Source organism: Danio rerio, chromosome 8 (genome assembly GCF_052040795.2).
Source record: "Danio rerio strain M-AB ecotype USA chromosome 8, GRCz13ab, whole genome shotgun sequence".
In the NCBI taxonomy this organism is placed as follows: domain Eukaryota; kingdom Metazoa; phylum Chordata; class Actinopteri; order Cypriniformes; family Danionidae; genus Danio; species Danio rerio.
In genome coordinates, this window is record NC_141028.1 from 24,887,851 (window position 1) to 24,914,111 (window position 26,261).

General features: G+C 33.2%; 1 protein-coding gene across 1 annotated transcript in view; it reads left to right on the forward strand.

The window, feature by feature from the left end:
* Positions 1-26,261, forward strand: part of cacna1fb (calcium voltage-gated channel subunit alpha1 Fb) — a 76,116-nt gene that overhangs the window by 29,609 nt on the left and 20,246 nt on the right. Inside the window, exons 6-31 of the mRNA NM_001324496.1 lie at positions 2,006-2,158; positions 2,247-2,443; positions 2,752-2,855; positions 5,060-5,211; positions 7,225-7,299; positions 7,577-7,658; positions 8,009-8,035; positions 9,963-10,123; positions 10,312-10,537; positions 12,235-12,442; positions 13,935-14,055; positions 14,588-14,663; positions 15,149-15,203; positions 15,286-15,343; positions 15,576-15,678; positions 17,238-17,367; positions 18,603-18,662; positions 18,912-19,018; positions 19,809-19,896; positions 21,266-21,373; positions 21,449-21,501; positions 21,672-21,818; positions 21,910-22,111; positions 24,489-24,647; positions 25,331-25,441; positions 25,572-25,655. Of these exons, the coding sequence (NP_001311425.1) occupies positions 2,006-2,158; positions 2,247-2,443; positions 2,752-2,855; positions 5,060-5,211; positions 7,225-7,299; positions 7,577-7,658; positions 8,009-8,035; positions 9,963-10,123; positions 10,312-10,537; positions 12,235-12,442; positions 13,935-14,055; positions 14,588-14,663; positions 15,149-15,203; positions 15,286-15,343; positions 15,576-15,678; positions 17,238-17,367; positions 18,603-18,662; positions 18,912-19,018; positions 19,809-19,896; positions 21,266-21,373; positions 21,449-21,501; positions 21,672-21,818; positions 21,910-22,111; positions 24,489-24,647; positions 25,331-25,441; positions 25,572-25,655 (3,047 nt within the window). The remainder of the gene's footprint in view (positions 1-2,005; positions 2,159-2,246; positions 2,444-2,751; positions 2,856-5,059; positions 5,212-7,224; positions 7,300-7,576; positions 7,659-8,008; positions 8,036-9,962; positions 10,124-10,311; positions 10,538-12,234; positions 12,443-13,934; positions 14,056-14,587; positions 14,664-15,148; positions 15,204-15,285; positions 15,344-15,575; positions 15,679-17,237; positions 17,368-18,602; positions 18,663-18,911; positions 19,019-19,808; positions 19,897-21,265; positions 21,374-21,448; positions 21,502-21,671; positions 21,819-21,909; positions 22,112-24,488; positions 24,648-25,330; positions 25,442-25,571; positions 25,656-26,261) is intronic.

Here is a 26,261-nt window from a genome sequence, read left to right on the forward strand (position 1 = left end):
TATGAACTCTCACTTCATCAAAGAATTTCACAAATGCACAAATAAAATGGAATGCATTTTTACATCATTTTTGATGTACAGAAAGGTCAAATTAACTGCATTTATTTGAAATTGAAACCAGTCTGGTTGAATTAGTTTAATGCATTCTTGCTTATTAAATGTATTAGTTGCGTCTTTAAAAATGTTTTAACCCTGACATACTGTACTTATTCTGATCCCAATGACCTGGAAAAAGCTTAACTATCAATTACTTTGAATTGTTTCCAAATGATTACTTTTTTAAACATCTCGATTTACTTTGATTATGTATTTTTGCAATCATAAAAGTATTAATTTAAATAGTTTATTTAAATTTGGAAATGGAAAGATGCAAATATCTTACCGCCTTGCAATTATAAGGTTCTATCTGCGTTCTTAATGATTTTGAGATATTGAGCTTCAAAGTTTTTGCATTCCATATAGCAAACAGTATGTGTTTTTTTTAAATAAAAAGTATAAAAATGTAAACAACTTGTAAAAAACATCCCATAATGCAAATAGGTTGTCATTTAATAAGAATATGTCAATAACTCAATTTTGACAAAAATGTCAGATAGAACCTTATAATTCTAAGGTGACAATCTATCTACTCTACCTGAAGTCTTGTTGTCAATCCCAGTTGTAAGAGCAACAAATAATAACTTGATTTCTAGTTGATCATTTGGAAAAGTGGCAGAAGGTAGATTTTTCCAGTGAATCATCTGTTGAACTGCACCCCAATCATCACAAATACTGCAGAAGATCTATTGAAACCTGCGTGAACTCAAGATTCTCACAGATATCAGTTAAGTTTGATAAAGGAAAAATCATGGTTCAGGGTTACATTTAGTATGGAAGTGTGCAAGAGATCTGCAGAGTGGATGGCAACATCAACAGCCTGAGGTATCAAGACATTTGTGCTGCCCATTACAAACCACAGGAGAGGAGGGCAAATTCTTCAGCAGGATAGCGCTCCTTCTCATACTTCAGCCTCCACATCAAAGTTCCTGAAAGCAAAGAAGGTCAAAGTGCTCCAGGATTGCAGCCCAGAACATGAACATGAACATTATTGAGCATGTCTGGGGTAAGATGAAGGAGGAGGCATTGAAGATGAATCCAAAGAATCTTGATGAACTCTGGGAGTCCTGCAAGAACACTTTCTTTGCCATTCCAGATGACTTTATTAATCAGTTATTTGAGTTATTGCAGAGATGTATGGATGCAGTCTTTCAAGCTCATGAGAGTCATATACATTCATTCATTCATTTTCTTGTTGGCTTAGTCCCTTTATTAATCAGGGGTCGCCACAGCGGAATGAACCACCAACTTATTCAGCAAGTTTTTTACGCAGCGAATGCCCTTCCAGCCGCAACCCATCTCTGGGAAACATCCACACACATTCACACACACACTACGGACAATTTAGCCTACCCAATTCACCTGTACCGCATGTCTTTGGACTGTGGGGGAAACCGGAGCACCCGGAGGAAACCCACGCGAAGGCAGGGAGAACATGCAAACTCCACACAGAAACGCCAACTGAGCCGAGGTTTGAACCAGCGACCTTCTTGCTGTGAGGCGACAGCACTACCTACTGCGCCACTGCCTCGCCTAAGTCATAGACTTTATATTCTATACTGTACATTTTTTCTATTAAGTGACAAGACTTTTGTACGAGCAAAGTCAGACCTTACTGTCCTAATTAAATAAATAAAAATCAAGACATGATCATATTATAATTTCGTAAAGTTAGATTAATCTAGAGGCCTTTACTTTTCATATAAGTCACTTCTGATACCAAATGATCAACTAGAAGTCAAGTTTTTATTTGTTGTTCCTAAAACTTGGATAGGCAAGACTTTTGACCAAAAAAAGTTTCCTAATTTCCACAAAATATTGGTTTTGTGTTACAGATTGTGCACCAATATAAAAGCCATTATTTCTGTGCTTTCTCTGTGTGTGTGTGTGTCTGTGTGTGTGTTTGCAGGCCTACAGATTGTGTTAAACTCCATCATGAAGGCGATGGTTCCCCTGTTGCACATTTCTTTGCTTGTCCTCTTTGTCATCATCATCTACGCCATCATTGGACTGGAGCTCTTCATAGGACGAATGCATCGCACCTGCTTTTTTATAGGCACAGGTAACCGCACACACTCACATAAAAGATGAATATATGTCTTTTGTCATTCTCTGTCATTCTCCATCTGCCTCTCTCTTCTGTTTCTTAGATAATTATGCAGATGATGATCCTCTGCCCTGTGCGTTTGCGGGTCATGGTCGCCAGTGTTATGTCAATGGCTCTGAGTGCAGGGGAAAGTGGGAAGGGCCGAACGGTGGCATCACAAACTTTGATAACTTCTTCTTTGCCATGTTAACAGTATTCCAGTGCATCACAATGGAGGGCTGGACAGACGTCTTGTACTGGGTAAGCTACTGTATGCAGTGTTTTCATAGATTGCGACTGTTTTTCTTTAGTAGAACGTTAAAGAAGACTTTAAGCTGAAACTAATTTTATTAATTATTATTTACTAATTTTATGAATAACTGAAGTTTATGTTATATAGTTAACATTATATGCAAATGTTATTCATTTTACTGCAAGTGTGCTAGTAGCCATTGACTGTAACCTTAATTTTAGCTAATAATGGATTTCTTCTACTAAAGATTCTATAGTTGAGTGAATTGTGTGTGACACAGATACAATTATGTTTGTCTTTGTGTTTATTTGTGCAGATGAATGATGCAATTGGCTTTGAGCTACCATGGGTTTACTTTGTCAGTCTGGTCATCTTTGGATCCTTCTTCGTTCTCAATCTTGTGTTGGGTGTGTTGAGCGGGTGAGTTCAAATGAGCACGCTTCATATATAAGTTCGTATTAGGGCTGCACAATGTATTGTTTCAGCATCGATGTCACAATGTGTGCATGATGTATTACTGTATGTTAAGCCCAGTTGACTAGCAGCCACAGAACACACGTGATTTGTTGAGTCTTTGCAGATTTTAACCATAATAGAGTGAAATTATCATTAGCATGCGTTTTTCAGGCCTGTGACTGAGCTTTTTAAGGGAGTTTAAATCATTTTGCTACAAGAAATTATGGATTTGGAAGTGTAAAAACAATTAATTTTATTTAATTACTTTTAGGATGAAGACTATACAGGGTTATTTTACATTTGCACTGGGGAAAAATGCTTTTCAGAGCGACACAATGGCTCAGTGGTTAGCACTGTTGCCTCACAGCAAGAAGATTGCTGGTTTGAGTCCTGGCTGGGTCAGTTGGCATTTCTGTGTGGAGTTTGCATGTTCTCCCTGTGTTCGTGTGGGTTTCCTCCAGGTGCTCCAGTTTCCCCACACAGTCCAAAGACAAGCTGAATAAGTGAATTAGGTCAAACAAAAATTGGCCGTAGTGTATGAGTGTGTGTGTGAATGTGTATATGGGTGTTTCCCAGTACTGGGTTGTAGCTGGAAGGGTATCCGGTGTGTAAAACTTTCATTCCGCTGTGGTGACCCCTGATAAATAAGGGATTAAGCCGAAGGAAAATGAAAAAAAAAAAGCTTTTTTATACTTGGATTTTTGGTTTATTTGCAGTCCATATATATATATATAAGTTTCATAATAATTGATAATTTTCAAACCTAAAACAACATTATTTTACTCACCCCCTTGCAGATTATTTTTCTTGTTTTAGGAAAAAATACATAAATTTTTTTATTTCTGAAAACAAAACAATCATTTTGCTTGTCAGAAAAATATTTCTTGATTTTAAAATGTAAGTACATTTTTATATTAAAAAAAACAACAACTCAAAACCATCTGGTGAATATAATATAATATATATAAATAAAATATGAATTCATATTTGAACATTTGTAGGTGTCATTTATACAGTACTGAATATTGTTTTAATGGGAAAATAATGGAAAAAAGCAAATTTATTTCAACATTTTGTCCCTACCACTATATGAAATATATAAAGCAGCTTTTATTATATTCACCATATAAATTCATTAAATTTGGCGTTGTTACAGTACTGTCAAGCTGCACTGTTCAATCTAAAGGATAATTTTCGCTAATATATTGTATTTGATGATATTAGGAGCAAAGTACAACTAGAATTTTCATTCATTCATTCATTCATTCATTCATTCATTCATTCATTTATTCATTTATTCATTCATTCATTCATTTCTTTTCAGCTTAGTCCCTTTCCCAGGATTCTCTTGTACATAAAATAAAAATGTACATTTGAAATAAAGTAGCAGTAAACAGTTGTGGTCAGTAAGTTTGTAGTCTTTTATCCTCCCAGAGGCTGGATTTATTTTAATCACAATAAAGTAAAAATGTTTTCTGCTTTAATGTATTTAAATTTTTTTTTTTTTACATTTTGTAGCTGCCATCTAGTCAAGAATTATCTTAAGGATTCAATATTCTCAAATAAAAACTGAAATTTTAGAAAAATAAGGATATTATCATCAATCGTTTGACTTTTTAATTATGAAACAATTGTCATATATTAATTGTCTCTTTAATCTCTTTTCAAAGTTAAACTGATGTTTTGAGCTGGAATTTGAGCCTTCTGTGAATTTTAAACCCTACATACCTAATTTGATTGGACCTCAGTAATATTAACATTGAAAAACACTTTTAAACATCTAAGGCTGTCCTGCCTAAAACTGTAACTTTTAATCATTTTTGTGATCATAACAACAAGCAGATTACACTGTGATGGAGTACAGTTTTAATATTGGGGCCAGACAATTTGGTCATTTTTAATTGAGGACAATACTTTGCTAATTCTGATCCTTAATATTTACGAGCTAAGCCTTTGTTCTTCACAACATCATAACCTGTGCATGTCTGTGTGAGTGATTTTGTTTAACAGAAGACATGAGTAGATATTAGATGTTAATGTTTTTATACTCACCTGACTGGATGTTAAGAGCAGCAGGCCTCTGTTAAACAGAGTGTGAAAGTGCGGAGTGTGTGTTTGTGCACACGTGCGTTTGCTTTGCTCGTCTGACAGGCCGTGCTTGTGTGTAGAGAATTCTCCAAGGAGAGAGAGAAGGCGAAGGCGCGTGGAGATTTCCAGAAGCTCAGAGAGAAGCAGCAGATGGAGGAGGATCTGTGTGGATACATGGACTGGATCACTCAGGCTGAGGATATCGATGAGTTTGATGAGGATGGAAACAGACGTGAGAGATTTCTCCTCTTTTCAAGTCCTCAATACTAGTTGTTTATTTTGGAAACCTGTTTGACATACAAACTCATATACAGTTGAAGTCAGAGAGAAGATTTTTTCAACACATTTCTAAACAATCGTTTTAATAACTCATTTCTAATAACTGTTTTATTTGATCTTTGCAATGATGACAGCACATAATATTTTACTAATTAGGTTAACTAGGCAGGTTAGGGTGATTAGGCAAGTTATTGTATAACGATGGTTTGTTCTGTAGACTATCAAAAATATAGCTTAAAGAGGCTAATAATTTTGACCTTAAAAAGGTTTGTAAAAAATTACAAACTGTTTTATTCTTGGCAAAATAAAACAAATAAGACTTTCTCTAGAAGAAAAAATATTATCAGACATACTGTGAAAATCTCCTTGCTCTGTTAAACATCATTTGGGAAATATTGAAAAAAGAAGAAGAAAAAAATCAAAGGGGAGCTAATAATTCTGACTTCAACTGTATGTATATATATATTTATATATAGAATTTTTTTTTTTTTTTTGCTAAAGAAAATTAAATCTTTTACAAAACTACAATGCTGAGTTTAAATTAGAAATAAAGAGCTCTTGAAAAAATGAAGAATCGAATCCACAAATACTTTTTATTGCCATAATATATTTAAATTTTACAATATTTACATTTTATACATTTTACATTTACAAATAATACAAAATAAAAGGATATATATGTAAAACTAAACAAAAAATAAACAAACAAAAATAAATAAATAAATAGTTAAAAAATGCCCCTTATTTGGTTTATGGTAATCTATTCGAAAGTGATCATTATTATCAAGGCAAGGCAAGGCAAGTTTATTTATATAGCACATTTCATACACAGTGGCAATTCAAAGTGCTTTACATAAACAAGAATAAAAAAGACAAATTTAAGAACATAAAAAACAAACAATAAAAATGATTAAAAACAGATTAAAATGAGTTAAAACAGGTTATAAAAGAATGAAAAAGAAAAACATAATAGTATGATTTGTCGGATGTAGCACAGTGCTCATTCAGTAAAGGCACAGCTAATCAGATGTATTTTCAGTCTCAATTTGAATGTGCCTAATTATCATACTGAATACAGTGTACAGCAAATATACAGAGTGAAGAGTGCATCATTTGAGAACTGTAAGACTGGAACTATATTGTCCACATAAAAATTATTCATCAACTTCTTCCTCTGGTAATTTCACACCTTCGATATATCTGATGAAGGGACTCCATATATTTTCAAATACATGCTGTTTAGCTTTTAGTATGCAAGTTTTTTTTTCTTATGGCAGGCTTGAAAAAATCTGTCTTATCCATTGAGTTGTGTTTGGTTTTTGCGTCTTTGTCCGAAGCAAAGCTACACATTTTTTGGCATAAAGCAAGCTGAGGTCTATAAATACTTGTTTGCTTTCACTATAGTTTGAATTCTCTGGGTATAAGCCCAGCAAAAAAAAGCTTTGAGTCGTGGAGGTTTTGCTTTAAAATGATCTTTTCACTTATGACTCTATCTCTTCCCAAAATAATTTATCTTCCAAACATTTTGTGCAAATATTGGGTATGTTTTTAATTATATTTATTTAATTCTACTGGTGTTACATTTGTCCGCATTATCCATTATATTGTATAAGTTTAAGACGTGAATTTATAGACATAGTATGAGCCTTAGTACAGGCTTTTTTCCAGTTCTCATCTGAAACTTCAGACTGTAAATCTTCCTTCCATGCATTCAACCTACCACAAATACATTTGAATCAAAACAAATTATTGCACCTATTAATCTCAGATCCAGAAAACTAATAATAACTATCAAGTGGTCTCTTATATTGTAGTTATCATTTTTCCACACAAACAGAAGCTAAATATTCTCATTTCTCCACAATTATGTGTAAGATGATGAACTCTGTCAAACATCTTCAATTTTTGTCCTCCAACTAACCTGCTTTCTTTTTTTTCTCCCTCTGGATCTTTGATCTCCCCTCAGGTGTGACTTTGCGTGACCTCGCTGATAAGAAGAGGGGGAAATTCGGCTGGTTCAGCCACTCGAACGAAACCCACGGTACGGCCAATAAGAACGAGCCGCACGACCCCTTCACCCCCTCCACTGCTCTATATATAGACCCCCTCAACATCGTCTGGTCTAATTGTATAATTTACATCTGGGGCTAGAAATCACATCTCTCCATTGGACCCATATTAAGTGCTTTGACCCTATTTCAGAAAAATTGCTTTTCTCCAAAACTGTGTCAAACTGTGTGGCCGACATTATTCTTTCTCTTTTTCTCTCTTCTGTCTCTGTGTATCTGTCGCTTTTTTTTTCTTTTCGTTTGCTATAGCAAGCCTTCCAGCCAGTGAAACAGCTTCGGAAAACACTGAAAACATAGATGAAGAACACACAGATTGTTGTGCTGCGTGCTGGTAAATCACACACACACACAAACACACACACAAACACCCAGCAACTATAATTAGAAACAACAAAATGCGCTACATTTGTCATTGTGTTGTCCTGCTGGCTTACTAATGGAAGTTGTTATCAGCCGTAATGGAGTGTCATCCCTTAATTTCTCATTATGTGCTCTTTTTCTTTATTTCTTTGTGCTCTCGCTAGTCAGTTCATTACTCTGGGCTTCTTGGGCTGGCTTTGTTTCAGTATCTGAACTGGATCTTTGTTCACGATGCATCAGAGTGCACAGTTTGGTGTTGTGCTTGTCTTTGACCTCATTGTCATTTTTTGTTTTGTTTTGTTCAATGTTCGGTGACTTCAGCGCTCGCATTATGAAGATCCCATGCTGGTGAGTCTTTGTGAGGAGAAATACGTTGATCATTGTAGACTTCTTAGATAAATACACTTTACTTTTTGAAAATACACTTCATCATACATTTTTATTTCTTTAATAGTGCACAAATCTAGCGAAATTAATGAAAATGTGATAAAGAAAATGAATACTTGTGCTTAAAAGTTAACCTGTTCACTAAGTGTTTTCTGCAAAAATATTTTTGTTGTCTTAAAGGGGACCAATTATGTGAAAATCATTTTTATACAGGGTTTAATATTGCAACAGTGTGTGAATATAGCCAGTCTCTAATGGTAAAAATTATCTAAAAATGGTTAAAAAAAAAAAAAAAACAGTCTGCAGAAACACTTTGATTGACATTCTCTCTTTGTACATGCCATATGAAGTGAAAAGTTTCACCCATGCTGTTTTGAATCTGCCACTATGCTGATGCATAGGCGTTTGTAGCTCCGCCCTCTTTTCACCAAAACAACACAATTTGGATTAAAGCCTCAAAAGGGCTGTCACGAAAACTGGTGCATTAGACAGGCTTGAGAGGTGCAGCAAATGTTTATTGAAAATAAAGCAGGAACAAAACAAAGGGCAAAAAAAAAAGAGCAGAAAACTAAAACTCAGAGACCAGCCACAACTCAGCTACCACATTTTACAACAGATTAACACTCACTGAAATATAAGGGCTAATTATACAGGTGGCAACAATTAGGCTTATCAAATGGATGAGGTAAAAAGGGGAGGAGACTGAGGCTGTTTTTCAATTCCAAGAACGCAGAGAATAAACTTACGTTCTTGTGGAGAACGGTCTTGCCAGGTCATCTCGGAAGAACGAACTCGGGAGACCATGAGAACACAGAACGCGTCCTCTAAGAAATGAGATGCTGCTTACTTACTGATGGTCACATGACCTTCACACGTTTTTAATGGAAAATTATTTAAACATTTCAGCATTCATACAGCGAGTTATTGTTTTGCCTTTTTCAAAATATATACTCTACATAAAGAATTTACAAATATACACTGCACAATATAATTAAAACAGATTTTACTAGGAAACATTTTTAATGTGTTTATTCCTTTATTAAGATTTTCATGTTTATGTTTAAATTTACTGTTTCATTTGGGGAAGCTCCTGACTGGTAAAAAAGTTTTATCTCTGAAATTTATTATTAAATCTATATAAAATGCTGTGCTTCCCACCTCCAGTCACAATGACTTCTGGGACTTCTAGAGTGAGTCTGCATCAGTGCGTTCTTGATATCAAAAACACATCCGGGAAGTTTCACATGTCCTCCATTCTTGAGGTCTTGAGTATTGGAATTAAACTTTGGCAGATGATGATGACACGAGAACACGAGGACATTGAGAAATAGCCAATGACTCAAAAGGAAAACCGACAGGGTTAGAATAAGCAAAGAATAATAGACACACTTAACAAAACAAGGTCAGACACATACAAAGACAGGGCTGGGACTTTAACAGACAGTTTCAAAGAGTTACAAAAATTAATTTTTGGCATTTTAAGCTGAAATTTCACATACTCACTTTAGAGATATCAGTTACTTATTTTACATTTTGTAAAAAGTGGCATAATAGGTCCTCTTTAGAGATATTTTATAAATATCTTAGAAAAATATATATATAAATATAAAAATAATAATATAATATAATATAATATAATATAATATAATATAATATAATATAATATAATATAATATAATATAATATAATATAATATAAAATTACATTGTTGGAAAGAAATATGGATTTTATTTTTCATATGTTTATATGCTTTGTGCTAATTTTGCTTTCTTGATGCTAATTGAATTATAAAACCCACTGTAAATAATATAATAATGTAACAATATAAATAATATAACAATGGTATATGCAGTGATTACTACATTATTGGTTTGTTTTGTTTTTTTAGCCGTGCCCTGCGTCGCTGGAACCGCTGCATCCGGAGAAACTGTCGTACGGCAGTGAAATCTGTGACATTTTATTGGCTGGTGCTGATCCTGGTCTTCCTCAACACAGCTCTCAGTGCTTCAGAGCATTACAACCAACCAGAATGGCTCACAGACGTTCAGGGTATAAAGCTGTTACCAAACATCACCTTACTGACACATCATGTGTACTGGCCCACAGCGTCAGCCACACTTTTATTTATGGACATCTGTTAGCTGATGTGTTGTCAAGGTGTCCATCAAGGTGTTACCGGTGACAAAAAACATTGAGCAGGGATCATATCTGTTTCTCTCCTTCTCTGTTTCTCACAGACATCGCCAATAAGGTTCTACTCTCGTTGTTCACGGTGGAGATGCTGTTGAAAATGTACAGTCTGGGGTTGCAGGTTTATTTCGTCGCGTTTTTCAACCGTTTTGACTGTTTTGTCGTGTGTGGTGGGATTCTGGAGACGGTTCTGGTGGAGATGGAAATCATGCCGCCTCTTGGCATCTCAGTGTTACGCTGCGTTCGCCTGCTTCGAATCTTCAAAGTCACACGGTACTCGAGCCACTTTTATTCACACAGTGTGATTTAAATGAGCTTTCTATTGTTTACATGACCCTCTTTTTTTTAGATTTTCTTGGCAGAAAACGTTAAGCATCAAAAAGTAAATGAAGAATATAATTTCAATTTATAAACGTAAAAAAAAAAAGTGATATAGCTTTTTGTTTGAATTCATTTTAATATGCTTATTGTGTAACACTTGTATATCTTTGTTATTGCCTTTACCTGGATGGTTGACCTCAACATTTTTATTTACTCATTGTTTATTTTCCCTCAAGTGCTTCTAAACATTTATGAGTTCCTTTCTTTTGTTGAACACCGAAGAAGCTCTTTTGAAAGAAATAAAGAAAGCAGAATTCCTGGAACCATTGATTTACTGTTAAAGTTATGTTAAAGTTTTAAAGTTAATAAAGTTAACTGTTAACGTTAATGAGTTATTAAAACCCCTGAATTATTAGCCCCCCTGTTTATTTTTCCCCTTTTTTCAACACACAATTTTTAGTTTCATTTACTCTGTTCTAATAACTGACTTATTTTATGTTTTATATTTTATGCCATGATGACAGTGAATAATATTTTACTAGATATTTTTCAAGACATTTCTATACAGCTTAAAGTGACATTTAAAAGCTTAACTCGGTTAATTAGGTTAACTAGGCAGGATAGGGTTAATTTTTTAGCAGACATACTTTGAAAATTTCCTTACTCTGTTAAACATTGTTTGGGAAATATTTAAAAAAGAAAAATTCAAAGGGGGTTTAATAATTCTGACTTTAACTGTATATAATAGGAAAAACAACTACTATGGAAATCAATGATTAGCAGTTTCCATTATCTTACAAAATATCTTCTGAAGAAGGGAACTCATAAAGAACAAGTGAAGGGTGAGTCAATGATGACAGCATTTTCAGTTTTGGGTGAACAATCCCTTTTAGTAGTTACACATATGTTTGTTTGTTTGTTTGTTTTTTTTTTTTTTAAGATTCACTCAGATTCTCTATTCAGAATATTAATTGACCTTTGTTTGACCCAAAATTGATATTGGCTGAATTTGTTTATTAGTCCAGTCAACATTAGCCATTTTGAATGTTGATTAGGTTAGAAAATAACCCTTAATTTAGTATTTTTTTATTATAAGTATTTAAGTATTTTTGCAGTAACACTTTACAATGCAGTGACACTTTATCTATTATTAAATCCTTAACTTATTCACAGATAATTGTGAGTTAATATATAACTCATGAACAACAACTGTTTATCAACAATGATGGCATCAACAACAAATAAACATTCAATATGATTCCTATAATGAACTGTTAATAGTTAAGTGTGTAGTAATTTCTTATTAACTAATAGTGTAAATAAATATTTAAATTAACTAATTGTGTAAATTTATGTTTTGATGCTCTTTTTAGTCATCATAATGCATGAAGACTTCCACTTTTAACAATAACAGAATATATATATGCTAATATCTGGAATTAGTAATATTTTTCTTACACAAAAAGTGTGTATGCCTTTTATAGTACATGCACCAATGGGCATAGAAAACCCCTTGTATGATTTCCTTTCTTTAACTAATTTATAGTATTTGGAAGTTCACCTCTGTGTTTATTTGTGTGTTGTTAATAATGTTGTTTATGTCCTCACTTCTCGGCTCTGCTAAATCTTGCTCCACTATTCTTCTTCAGGCACTGGACAGCTCTGTCCAATCTGGTGGCCTCGCTGCTCAACTCAATGAAGTCTATTGCCTCCCTGCTGCTGCTGCTCTTCCTCTTCCTCATAATCTTCGCTCTGCTTGGCATGCAGCTGTTTGGAGGGAAGTTTAATTTTGACGAGACTCAGACCAAGAGGAGCACATTTGATTCCTTTCCTCAGGCCCTGCTCACCTGCTTTCAGGTAATAAAACACCCCGTAACATTGAAACTGTCACAATAATGCACTGTCTTAAAGCCTCTCTATATTCAGCTTCATGTCAATATATAAAACAGTATATCAGAATTTTAAACAGACAGGACTTTTTTGTATATATGCGTTTATTACATTTTTGCTTTTACAAAAAAATAAAATAAATAAATAAATAAAATAACATCCTTAGAAAATAATGATGATCCAGTGACAACAACAGTTAAACAAATGACAAAAAAAAAAACAAACAAACAAGAAGATACAGCTCACATACACAAATAGGGCTTTACAGGTGCACATATACATACATGGAAGTTTAGAAGATCTGGAGAACTAAAAGAATGTTGAAGTATTAATAGTATGTGTAAAACAATCAACAAAATGAACCATATCCTCTTGTCAGGATAGAAGCAATATCAAAATCAAGATATGTCAGGAAAGGTTCCTCCACTTTTATCATGCACAATACAGGTCAGATAATCTAAGGACGTGTATTCAAAAATAGTTCAGTACATCCTAACATAGGGAGCCTTATCTGAGATCCATTGTAAAAGTATATATTTTATTTCATTAAAAATAAAAAAATCGAAAAGCCTCATTTTGTACTTATTAAGACTTACGGGAGGGGACTTTCCTAACAGATAAGATGCTAACTGACAGGACTTTAAAACACAATTACATGTTATTCTTGTAGTTTCTGGAGTAACCAATGTAACCAATTTAGCTTCATTTACATTAAGGGTTTTATTTACATTGAGACACATCACTCTTAATTTAAAGAAACACACTTGAAAGCAGTGTGTTTATGTTTCCATTTAAAAAGCTATATTTATAATACAATATTTATGATAGATTTATGATTTGTGAGACATCTTACACTAAAACCTCAAAAGGTACACCTGAGGATTATAGTTTTTACATTATAATAATGTAAAAAGTATAGGACAGCTTTAAATAATTTTTTTGCTTTATCCAAATGTGTCAATTTATATTCAGTAAATATAAAAAAATCAAATACATTTTTAAACAATGTTTTTAAAAAAAAACATTTCACAACACTTTTCACAGAACGGTTACAGAAATACATTTTCCACCTTTACAATATAACACATTGTTTTCTCCAATTTTCACACAATACCTTTGTAATCACTTAAAAGTTCCTTTAATTTCCTTTAAGTTCCTTAAGGAACATTGTATGTACCACCGTGTACCTTTTTTCTGAGAGTGTAGAAACGAAACATACTATGGAGGTCAATGGCTGTTGCTTTTCCAACATTCTTTAAATATATATATTTTTTTCTTTTGGGAACACAAAGAACATATTTGAAAGATTTTAGGTTTAAAACAAGTTGAAGGTGAATAAATTGAAGACATACTGTAGGTAGAAGATTCGTGGAAAATATTTAGTTTGGAACAAGTGGAAGGTAAATAAATGATGACAAAATGAAGGTTTTTGCTCCAGAGTTTGCTTTTCTCACTACAGATCCTAACAGGTGAAGACTGGAATGTAGTGATGTATGATGGCATCATGGCATACGGTGGACCGGTTTTCCCTGGAATGATCGTCTGTCTATACTTTGTGATTTTGTTCATCTGTGGTAACTGTATCCTTTGCCTTTGAAACCAGCTCGCTTGCTAATTTGGTGACCATTAATTGTGTTTATGTCATTTCAGCAATGAAGCACCAGCAGTTATACTGTTGAAATCAGAATTATTAGCCCACCTGAAATATTAGCCGCCACCCCCCTAATATATTGCCTAAAGGGGCTAATTCAAAACTGCTTTTAGCTAAAATAAAACAAATAAGACTTTCTCCAGAAGAAAAAATATTATCAGACATACTGTGAAAAATGCCTTGCCCTGTTAAACATCATTTGGGAAATATAAAAAATAAATAAATAAATAAATCAAAGGGGGACTAATAATTCAGAATTTAACTGTATATTTATTTCAATTTATGGATTTTACTTGGTTTTTAAAAGGACAATTAATTGCATTATAAGAATGGATTATTTTTAAGGATCAAAAATTAAAGGTGAAATACAGCTTAAAATTTCTTTACATTTGAATTAACATGTCCTCAAGTCCTTTTGGGGGGGGGGTTTATTTGTTATTCCTTAATCTGTTTTTGATCAGATATTCTGCTGAATGTCTTCTTGGCCATCGCTGTTGACAACTTAGCAGGAGGAGATGGAGACAACAAGAAAAATGAGTGGGTTTTTAAATCGTATCAAATAATATTATATTATATTATATTATATTATATTATATTATATTATATTATATTATATTATATTATATTATATTATATTATATTATATTATATTATGTTATGTTATGTTATATTATATTATATTATATTATATTATATTATATTATGTTATGTTATGTTATGTTATGTTATATTATATTATATTATATTATATTATATTATATTATATTATTTGTGTTTATAGTAAGTGCCATGAAAGAGTCCAACATTTTAAAAGCATTTCAGCAAAGCAAAAACCAATTAGTTTTTTTTTTCTCAACATTTTACTGAAAATTTTCTTCTATTTTTTTACTGAAGTTGGCTATTCTATTATTTTTATGTTAAATAAAAACTGATTAAAAAACTGTTTATAATTGTGTACTTATAAGCACTTACTTTATATCAACACACAAAGATTATGACCTGTGTTCTATTGATCCTGACAGAGAAAAAAAAGAGGGTGAAGCAGAACCAGCAGAAGAAGAGAATGGAGAGGTGAAGGTATGCAAATCAAACTCTTCTGTTGTCCCTGTTGTTGAATAATACTGAATATCAGTCGCATTGAGATGGTGTGTTTTAACAGGTGGACATGGATGAAGAGTACGAGGAGGAAGAGGAGCCTGAGGAGGGAGATGATGAAGGTAAAGTCAGCAGAAGTTTGACGCCATATTATGAAGGGTTTTATGGTGATTCAGCAGACATTTGCGACCATAATTAGTCATGTCATGGCACACATTCATTGCACTAACAGTCCCTCTGGAGTGTCCCGAGGTTTGGGTTGTCAACTCAAGGGTACAGTGCTGATAGAGCTAGATTGTGATCTCATTAACTCTATTTCTCTGTATTTCTTTCTGTCCATCTTTCCTCTGGAAGAAGGGAAAATTCAGCTCAATGTTGCTGACTTCGCTCCTCCTAAAGAGAAGATTCTTCCTATCCCAGAGGGCAGTGCGTTCTTCTGCCTCAGCAAGACCAACCCGTGAGTGTGCACTTTAAAGCACACGCTACACACACACTTGTCCATCTGAAGAGACAGTTTACCCTCAAAATTAAATTCTGTCATCATTTATTCATGTCATTCCAAACCCGAATGGCTTTCCTCTGTAAGAAAAGACCGTAAATTGGAAATTAATAGTCATCAAATGTATTTGGTTAGGAGCATTCTGCAGAAGGAAAAAGTCATACTGGTCTGGAACAACTTGTGTGAGTGAATAATAAGAGGAATTATTTCTTTATTAATATGTACACTCTGTAAAAAGTTCTGGGTTCCACACAATTTCTTCATGTTGTCCCAACACAAATCGATTAAGTTAACTTTGTTTTTGCAAATTTAAGTGGATTTAACATAAAACAATTTAGTTGTCCCTCAAAACAACTTAAGAATTGTGTTGTTTTAACTAATTTTAGATTAGTTTCAACAAGCAGCAAAAGTCATTTTTGAGTGTATTATGCTGTTATTGCATTGTTAAAATGTTAGTTAATTAAAAAACCCCTGTTATGCTTTATAAAATCCCATCCGCCGCACACTGCTTGTGTTTGAAGGGAAGGGCGGGTTCAAGTTTTCTCAGTTATGGTGGCTCATATATGGCAATGACGACTTCAATATGAAATGGCTACATATTTGGAACTCTGAGTCAACCTTTCTTTTTGAGTATCAGTAGTTTTTAACAGATTTAAACCTCAGCTTGACATTTTTGTAATTTTGTAATTTTCAAAAACCCATTATAGGGGCTTTTTAACAGTTGTCAGTAACAAAATTTTATTTAATTGTTGACATTTTTTGTCCTTTAAAAATATTTATTGCATAGGAAATAATATAATTAGAAAATAAATCCACGAGTATTGAAAAGTTATTGGGAGCTCATTATCTTTACGTGATGTAAATGAATAATCTAGAAAGTATATTGTTCCAAACTACAAGAAATCTCAATAAAAGTCAATAAGTTTTTAGTGTCAAAATTGTTTTGAGCAGAGATAAAGTTCCTATAATTGAATTTAAAAGAAGTGTAAGTAAATGAAATACATCCATGATTTACACACTATGGAAAATTGTTAATTAATAGATTTTTACAGCATGTACAGTAATTACAGTTTCAACATGACAGAGATTTATACACCTCAAATATAAGTTTCTTTTCCTCCAATGTTCCAATTTTTTATCCAATTTTTGTTCCGAAAAACAGATTTTTTTTTTTTTTTTGTGTGTGTACAGTGGTCCCTCTTTATTCGTGGGAGTTTCGTTCTAAAAATAACCCACAATAGGTGAAATTTTACTACTAGTTATAGCACAAAATTAACATGAATGTTCTCTCTACAGTTATGAGTTATTAAAACTATTATGTTTAGAAATGTGTTAAAAAAATCTGCTCGCCATTGAACAGAAATTGGGGAAGAAATAAACAGGGGGGCTAATAAATTCTGGCTTCAAATATTTAAATATTCTCATGCGACTGACTAATTAAAGAATACATTTACAAAAGTCGTTTGACTTTTGAATACTACACAGCTAACCACAATGGTCTTTGTGTTTCCCTCCAGGATAAGAGTGGGCTGCCATACCCTGATCCATCACCACATCTTTACCAATCTCATCCTGGTCTTTATTATTCTCAGCAGCATTTCACTGGCTGCGGAGGATCCCATCAGAGCTCACTCCTTTAGGAACAATGTGAGTCTCTCTCTCTCTCTCTCTCTCTCTCTCTCACACACACACACACACAAACGCAGGGTCCTAAAAGTAATTTACTGCAGCTTTCCTGATTGGCATGTTGGACGAGCTCCTCGGTGCCAGCTGGTAAAACGCCATCCTTCAATCAGCTGACCATCAAAGACACACACACACACACACACATACACGCACACACACATAAATACACACATAGTGTAGCTTAACATGATTTACCCAAGCAGTACATGTTCCTGGATCAGCATTCATGTTAGACTTTAAACAATATTTGCCATCATCCAATCAGATCTGAGGTTTAGGGTCGTGACTGGGGGTCAAGGGCTTGAACTGTGTGCTTATTTCCTTGAAGAGTTTATAATAAGGGTTAAGAGCATGATTGTTTGGTGGGAGTCAAAAACAAAGGATATTGATCCAGAAACATGTCCTATTTTTTTGAAATTGCAAGCAAATCTGTGGCCATGCATCATATTTTTATGACAGGAGAACCTCTTTTCTGTTTCTACAGGTGTTGTTTATTTATTTAGCTATTTATCTATCTATTTATTTATTTATCTATTTATTTACTTATTTATTTATTTATTTGTATGGCTGTATTTATTTAGTTTATTTATTTATTTAGCTATTTATTTATTTAGCTATTTATATATTTATTTATTTTTATTGTTGTATTTATTAGTTTATTTATTTATTTAGCTATTTATTTCTATATTTATTTATTCGTTCATTCATAAATTTTATTTTCGGCTTAGTCCCTTTATTAATCTGGGGTCGCCACGGTGGAATGAACCGCCAACTTATCCAGCATGTGTTTTTACACAGCGAATGCCCTTCCAACCACAAATTTCACTGGGAAATTAATTAATTCATTCATTCATTACACATGCACACACACATAAATACACACATACTGTAGCTTAACATGATTTACCCAAGCAGTACATGTTCCTGGATCAGCATTCATGTTAGACTTTAAACAATATTTGCCATCATCCAATCAGATCTGAGGTTTAGGGTCGTGACTGGAGGTCAAGGGCTTGAACTGTGTGCTTATTTCCTTGAAGAGTTTATAATAAGGGTTAAGAGCATGATTGTTTGGTGGGAGTCAAAAACAAAGGATATTGATCCAGAAACATGTCCTATTTTTTTGAAGTCGCAAGTAAATCTGTGGCCATGCATCATATTTTTATGACAGGAGAACCTCTTTTCTGTTTCTACAGGTGTTGGGATATGCAGATTATGCTTTTACTTCCATATTCACAGTGGAGATCTTACTGAAGGTACTGAGACAAAAAAAATATGCCAAAATTAGACGGAGATTTATAATAGTAAAGTTGCCAGTATCCATTTTTTCTGCCACATTGTATAATTTTAGTAACAGTTTTATAACAAATATTACTGTTACACTTTTGCGAAACTATGGTTAATGTTTATTTGCTAAGATTACCAATTTTATTTTTGCATTAGGCCAGTCATAGGAGAACTGAAACATAGAAACCCCCTCGTGTTTCTCTTTTTTTTCTGTGTAGATGACAGTTCATGGTGCGTTCCTCCACGAGGGTTCCTTCTGTAGAAACTGGTTTAATCTGTTGGATCTTTTGGTGGTCAGTGTGTCTCTGGTCTCCTTCTTCTTACAGTAAGTCCACTGTGTTCATATTGACAGAATTTGTTTATAAGCTGTGATGCCAAATGCATGCTTCAATGTATGTAAGTGTATGCATTCTGCCCTCTGCTGGATATTGCTAGATAGTGCCATAGCCTGCCTGATTGCAATAGAAATGTTTGTCTTTTTAAGCTTAGAAATAAAGCAAGAGTGTTTAACCTCTTACAGCTGATTGCATTTGCTATGGATTAGAGTTAACTACAGAAATCAAACAGTGGCCACATACACACTGTTGTTAAACTCTGTCAAATGTAGTACCACCCTCAAATTTCCAAGTTGGGTTTTGTGGAAAACAGGGGAACACCGAAGATGCTTTAATACATAGTGCAATTTATTAGACTGCACAGAACTGCATTATAGCAGAACCTTAAAATGTATTTATTATAATTGAATAATGATTAAAAAAAAACTCTGCTGCTTTTGTGCCACACTGTCCTTGTCTTTAGCCATGAGGTTTTAGCCTCATTCAGCTTCATACTACTATGATAATAAGTTTTAAATACTTAAGCTTATCCATGAACTGATTTCCAAGATTCTAAACTTAGTCACTGTGTCATCATACATCTTGTAGCAGCGAAAAATTCCATGCTGTGCCTTTTAAATGATTAGCGGAATTTCAATATTGATATTGCTTACTTTTAGTGCCTAATGCATAAATACAATGAAAAACATGCGTCGTAGTGAAGATCAGTTTGTGCTTTTCTGCAGACCTTTTTAAGCCCACATGTACAAAGTCAGACCTCTTTTTTTCCATCTCTCTCAGTTCGAGTGCCATCTCTGTTGTGAAGATTCTGAGGGTGCTCAGAGTGTTGAGGCCTCTTCGAGCCATCAACAGAGCCAAAGGACTCAAGGTACAGCTTTTAGTGTGTTTTTTATGTAAGGTTTATCTACATATGTTGTCCTTAACAAAAAGTATTTGTTTGCATGTAATGATGCCAACTATAACATATAACTTAATTAACTTAATTAAGCTTAATTTTTGGAGGTCCTTCCTCTACTAGAATACCATATTTTCTTTCTTTTTTTCTTTCTTTCTTTCTTTCTTTCTTTCTTTCTTTCTTTCTTTCTTTCTTTCTTTCTTTCTTTCAGCACATTATATACAGAAAATTTGTTAAGATGTAAAAAAGAAAAAAAGAAAAATGTTTTATATTTTATATAGTTATTAAATCCAAAAAATACTCTACATTTACCTAAAATTTTATCAAAAAGTGCTATTCTCTGGTAACAAAATTCAGAGAAAGATTTATTTATTTATTTATTTATTTATTTATTTATTTAGTTTATTTATTTAGCTATTTATTTATTTGTTTAGCTGCATTTATTTAGATTATTTATTTGTATAGCTGTATTTATTTAGATTATTTATTTGTATGGGTATATTTGTTTAGTTTATTTATTTATTTAGCTATTTATATATTTGTTTATTTATTTATTTATTTATTTATTTGTATGGCTGTATTTATTTAGTTTATTTATTTAGCTATTTATTTATTAAGCTATTTATTTATTTATTTATTTTTATGGATGTATTTATTTAGTTTATTTATTTATTTAGCTATTTATTTTTATATTTATTTATTCGTTCATTCATTAATTTTATTTTCGGCTTAGTCCCTTTATTAATCTGGGGTCGCCACGGCGGAATGAACCGCCAACTTATCCAGCATGTGTTTTTACACAGCGGATGCCCTTCCAACCACAAGATTCACTGGGAAATTAATTAATTACTTCATTAATTAAAGAATTAATTACAAAATATAATTAGTTAGTCAATTACTAAAATTAATTATTAAAAATGTATAAAAAAGAATTAATTACTTATGTATTTATTTGGATCAGTGTATTTATTTTGTTTATTTAATTATTTAGCTATTTAGCCATTTGTTTGGATGGATTTATTTAGTTTATTTTTTTTTTAAATAAATATATAGAATAGACGATAAAATAGCAAGTGTAACTGTTAACATAGTATTTGTTATATATTACTTTGTAACAAATTTAAAAACATCTCTTTTCTATTTTATTACAACTTGAATTTACTCCTGAATTGACAAAGCTGATTTTTCTGTCTCCACTTTCTAGCATATCTATATTTTTAGGAATCATTAAAATATACTTTATTTCTCTATTTTTACATATTTATATTCAGATTGTTCACACCTTTTCTATCAGATGGTGCTGACTTTATTGTTTGTGTGTGCTTTGTGTTTGTGTGTATAGCATGTGGTACAGTGTGTGTTTGTTGCTATAAGGACCATCGGGAACATCATGATTGTCACCACTCTACTTCAGTTCATGTTTGCCTGCATCGGTGTCCAGCTTTTCAAGGTAAAACACGACTTCAGCATCAGCAATACACACTCATGTACTCATTTAAAGCATCATTACTGCTGTGCTTTGCAGGGCAAATTTTATCGCTGCACAGATGAAGCTAAAAACACCCCGGAACAGTGCAAGTATGTCATCATCTAGCTTCTTCTAGCATCTGCCATTACAGTTTAATTCTCCTCTCATGTTAACCACATGTTTCTGCCTTGGGGGAACATGTGTACTTATGTGTCACGAGTGTTTTTGTGCTTTACGTGTCCATTCCGACTGTGTGTCTATGTGTGTGTTTGGGTCACAGGGGCACATTTGTAGTGTATAAAGATGGAGATGTGAGTCACCCGATGGTGAGGGAGAGAATCTGGCTCAACAGTGACTTCAACTTTGATAATGTGCTGATGGGAATGATGGCTCTCTTCACGGTCTCTACTTTCGAAGGCTGGCCAGCGTGAGTCTGACATCTGACATCTTCCTCCATATGTCAGCGAAGGTCAGATTGGCCGCGTTTATACAATATGTTGCTCTTTTTCCACACTCAGGCTGCTCTATAAAGCCATCGATGCCAACGGCGAGAATCACGGCCCCATTTATAACTATCGTGTAGAGATCTCGATATTCTTCATCGTCTACATCATCATCATCGCCTTTTTCATGATGAACATCTTCGTGGGTTTTGTCATCATCACCTTCCGTGAGCAAGGAGAGGCCGAGTTCAAGAACTGCGAGCTGGACAAAAATCAGGTTGGTGGAAAGCAGTTTACAAACACATTACTTCCCCTGTTTGACTTGCTATTGTTAAAAGGTCTGGGGTAATTAAAAAAAAATCATTAAGGATGCAAAAATTTGATCAAAAATAACAGTAAAGACATTTATAAGATTCTTTGATTTAACATCTGTTCTTTTAAATTTTATATTTACTAAAGAATTCTGGAAAACTTTATACAGTGCTCTACAATATTGCTATTGTTACAACTAAAAAGATCACAGCTGACCTTGCTAGCTAGCTAACATGTTGCAATATTGCACATTCCACTATTGCATTTGGCAACACATACAGTTGAAGTCAGAATTATTCGCCCGCTGTTTATTTTTTCCTCAATTTCTGTTTAACAGAGAGAAGATTTTTCAACACATTTCTAAACATAATAGTTTTAATGACTCATTTCTAATAACTGATTTATTTTATCTTTGTCATGATGACAGTAAATAATATTTGACTAGAATTTTTTAAGACACTTCTATACAGCTTAAAGTGACATTTAAAGGCTTAACTAGGTTAATTAGTTTTACTAGGCAGGTTATGGGAATTAGGCAAGTTATTGTATAATGATGATTGTATAATGATGAAACCTACCTTAAGATAGGTTTTAAAAATTTTTTTAAAAAGTTTTAAAAATATTATCCGACATACTGTGAAGATTTCCTTGCTCTGTTAAACGTCATTTGGAAAATATTTAGAAAAGCAAAAAAAAAATCAAAGAGGGGCTAATAATTCCGACTTCAACTATTCATTTGTTTGATTTACAAAAACTAATTTGATGATAACTGTTTTTAAGTTGTGAATGTCAACTTACTGGAGGTGATATCTCAGATTTTTTTGTGGATCTGACATGAGTTGATCCTTTGTATTTATTGATATTTTAATTTGCTTTCAGTAACTACTCACAATAAGCGCCAGTCTGTAAGAAATCGGGCCACAGAAAAACACATCAAAAGCACATCATTGGCTAAACTAAGGTCTTCTCTTTAAAATAAAATAATTTGAACGCTGGTCTTAAAGAAACAGTGGCAGGGAAATGAACATTAATATCATGCTGCCATATGGCAACACCATGCGGTAGAGGTTTAAATACATAAAAAAAAGGAAAAATCAAAAGAAACAAAAGTTATAGGTGGAATTTTGTTTGAATTTTGTAGTTTATAATTTTTTTGCATGAATTTAAATGTATTCTTTTATGTAAATCTTTTTCTGAAGGTATTCGGTGGCTAAAATTTTTTTTAAATAAATATATGTTTAATAAATCTGTTTTGTTGAAATGCACCAAAATATATATTCATTAACAAATGGATAAAATATTTATTTTCAAAATGGGGTGTAATAATTTATGCTGAGCACTGTATATAAGTACAGTTTTTACAACCATTTAAGAAGCACAACAATTTACAACATTGATAATGTGACATTTAACAATTCTGTAGTTTAACAGCTATTTATAAGTTGAAAAGTCCATGTATTGTTAGCAAAACTGTACTGTATTTGTTTTTAGTTAAAACAAAAATGTACTTGCTTTTAAACGTTTGCTTTTTAACATTTAATGAATAGTATTTTTTTCTGTACTGTAGCAGCAAGTGCCATTAGAAGAAATTCTGACCCAGATTTGGCATAAAGCTGGTACAGGAGGCATTTGTCTGGCACTGGCATACAGCATGTGAGCCAAACATGGCCCAGGTTTGGCAGAGGGGTGACACGTCTTTAAGGCGGCACATAAGACTTGGGCCAGATCAAATGAAGTATTTTGCTCAGATGTAAAAAATGTATATGTGGGCCACATAAGTTTGGCCTATTTTGACCCACATTTAAAATACATTTAAATTTATTTTTGAGTAAAGACAATGCCAGTGAGAAAAATACCAATGGGGTCACTTCGAAAAGCATGGCCATAAAACTAAATGCTTAATGGGTTTATGAAATTTATTACAGGCGTGACACATCAACATATCTCGGCCCAGTTCAGGCCCAGTTATGGGTTATTAACTTGGCCCAGATATGGTCCATGTTTGGCCCTTGTATGGAAGCCAGAATTTCTCCAATCATGTACCGTAATTCACTGTGGCATGTGGGCCAAGCAAAAGCTGATTGTGTGGGCCAGATCTGGGCCAGAGAAATTTAGCTATGTGGGGAGTTATATTTTGCTAATGATTTTTTCTTTGTTATGACATGCACAGATAAACTCTTCATAGTAATTACTTATATATTAAGAGCATTTTTTAAGATTCAAGAGATAGATTAAGTACTTTTATTTAAACAGAAAGAAAGTTTTGAGGTCGGGTTATGCACAGCTTCACTCCAGTATGTGTATTTTCTCCCAATACGTCTGTTTGTTTTTGTCACTTTCAGAGACAGTGTGTTGAATATGCCCTAAAGGCTCAGCCGCTGAAGCTGTACATCCCCAAAAACCCAGTGCAGTACAAGTTCTGGTCTATAATCAACTCCACAGGGTTCGAGTACGTCATGTTTGTGCTGATTCTCCTCAACACTGTTACTCTGGCTGTGCAGGTAAACAGCTGAGTCTGACAAAAGCTCACAAAACTTCTACAATCAGCATGTAGAACCATAGACAAAGATGTTTCAGTCTATTTTTGGAATTGTGAATCTGAGTTTATATGAGCAAACTTAAAATCCAGCATAAAGCTGACACCGTGCTGAAATAGTACACTGTAAAAAGCGATTAGTTACTTTAAAAAAGTGAGTTGACCCATTGCCTTAAAATCAACAAGTTGACTTAACTTAGAAAGTGAGTAAAGCCATTGTAACCTGGAACTTTTAAGTCAGTTATAATTATGCACGTAGTTCACTTTTTTAAAGTAAAGCCAAGTAATCACTTTTATATTGTGCCAGAATCACCAAATAAAAATAAATGAATCAAATAATTTTCTAAATCAGTGAACTGATTCTCGAAGCTTTGAATGTACACTTTACATGACAGTGAAGACATTTGATATGATGACAACAGTCTAGTATTAAAGATATGGATTTACATAGTAAAAATGTCTGTGGTGAATGTAACCTCACAATGTTGAATGTAAAATGCACACACTCATATCCCTAACATTGTTTTTTTAATTAAGTGTCATTGTTACATTTGAAGTTGTCATTAGACTATATTTAAGTCTTTGTAGCAAAAAAATGAAGGCTGATTTTAAATGCTGAATCACACATGTTTTTGAATGTTTCCACAGCACTATGACCAGTCAAAGTTTTTCAGTCAAGTGATGGACATCCTCAATATGGTTTTTACCGGCCTTTTCACTGTGGAGATGATCATTAAACTGATGGCTCTTAGACTAAGGGTCAGTCTTTTCACTTGTATATGATTATCAATATGTGTTTGCTTGCTCCTACATTCATTTAAGCATGCCTAAAATATGTATTCTATTCTCAATGTGTAGTTGACTTTTTTAATATTTCATTGTTTTTCAGCATTATTTTGTGGATGCATGGAACTCTTTTGATGCGCTGATTGTTGTTGGAAGTGTGGTGGACATTGTGGTCACAGAGTTCAGCGTGAGTTCTTGTTTTTATATGTAAACAAAAAGAATTATAACTGATATTACAGCTAAACTAGCACAGGCTGCTCAGAAAAACTGCTGTTTTTGACTAGTAAATTTGTTTACATTTTATTTTTCCCAATTGTTCTTGATAGTAAATTTAACTTTGTTTTAATTCAGACATCACAATATGATCATGTATTTCTTACTGAGTGTTTTAGTATTTTTGCATTGATTTTTCTCATAGGGATTGTAAATAAAAACGTTTTTAAACAATGCACCAAAACCAAAGGTCAATCACAATATTACAAATATTACATAATTGGACAAAACATTTTAATGAGAAGTACAAACCCATAAAACATTGAGAACTACAAAACTTCATTTAAAGTTGTTGGTTACATCTATAGAGACCATGTTTTTTCCAAGTATGGATATATTGAAATATTTAAGTATTTTGAGAGGGAGACGATGTCCATTACACCATAAGTGGTGCTTAATGGCAATGGGTGGAGCTAAATTCTAATTTGTAACATGTTACTCACTTCAGCTCTCTGATTGATGTAATTTTCTGTACAGCCTTATGGGTAATGTAGTTTATCTGCAAACTTTCTATTATTAA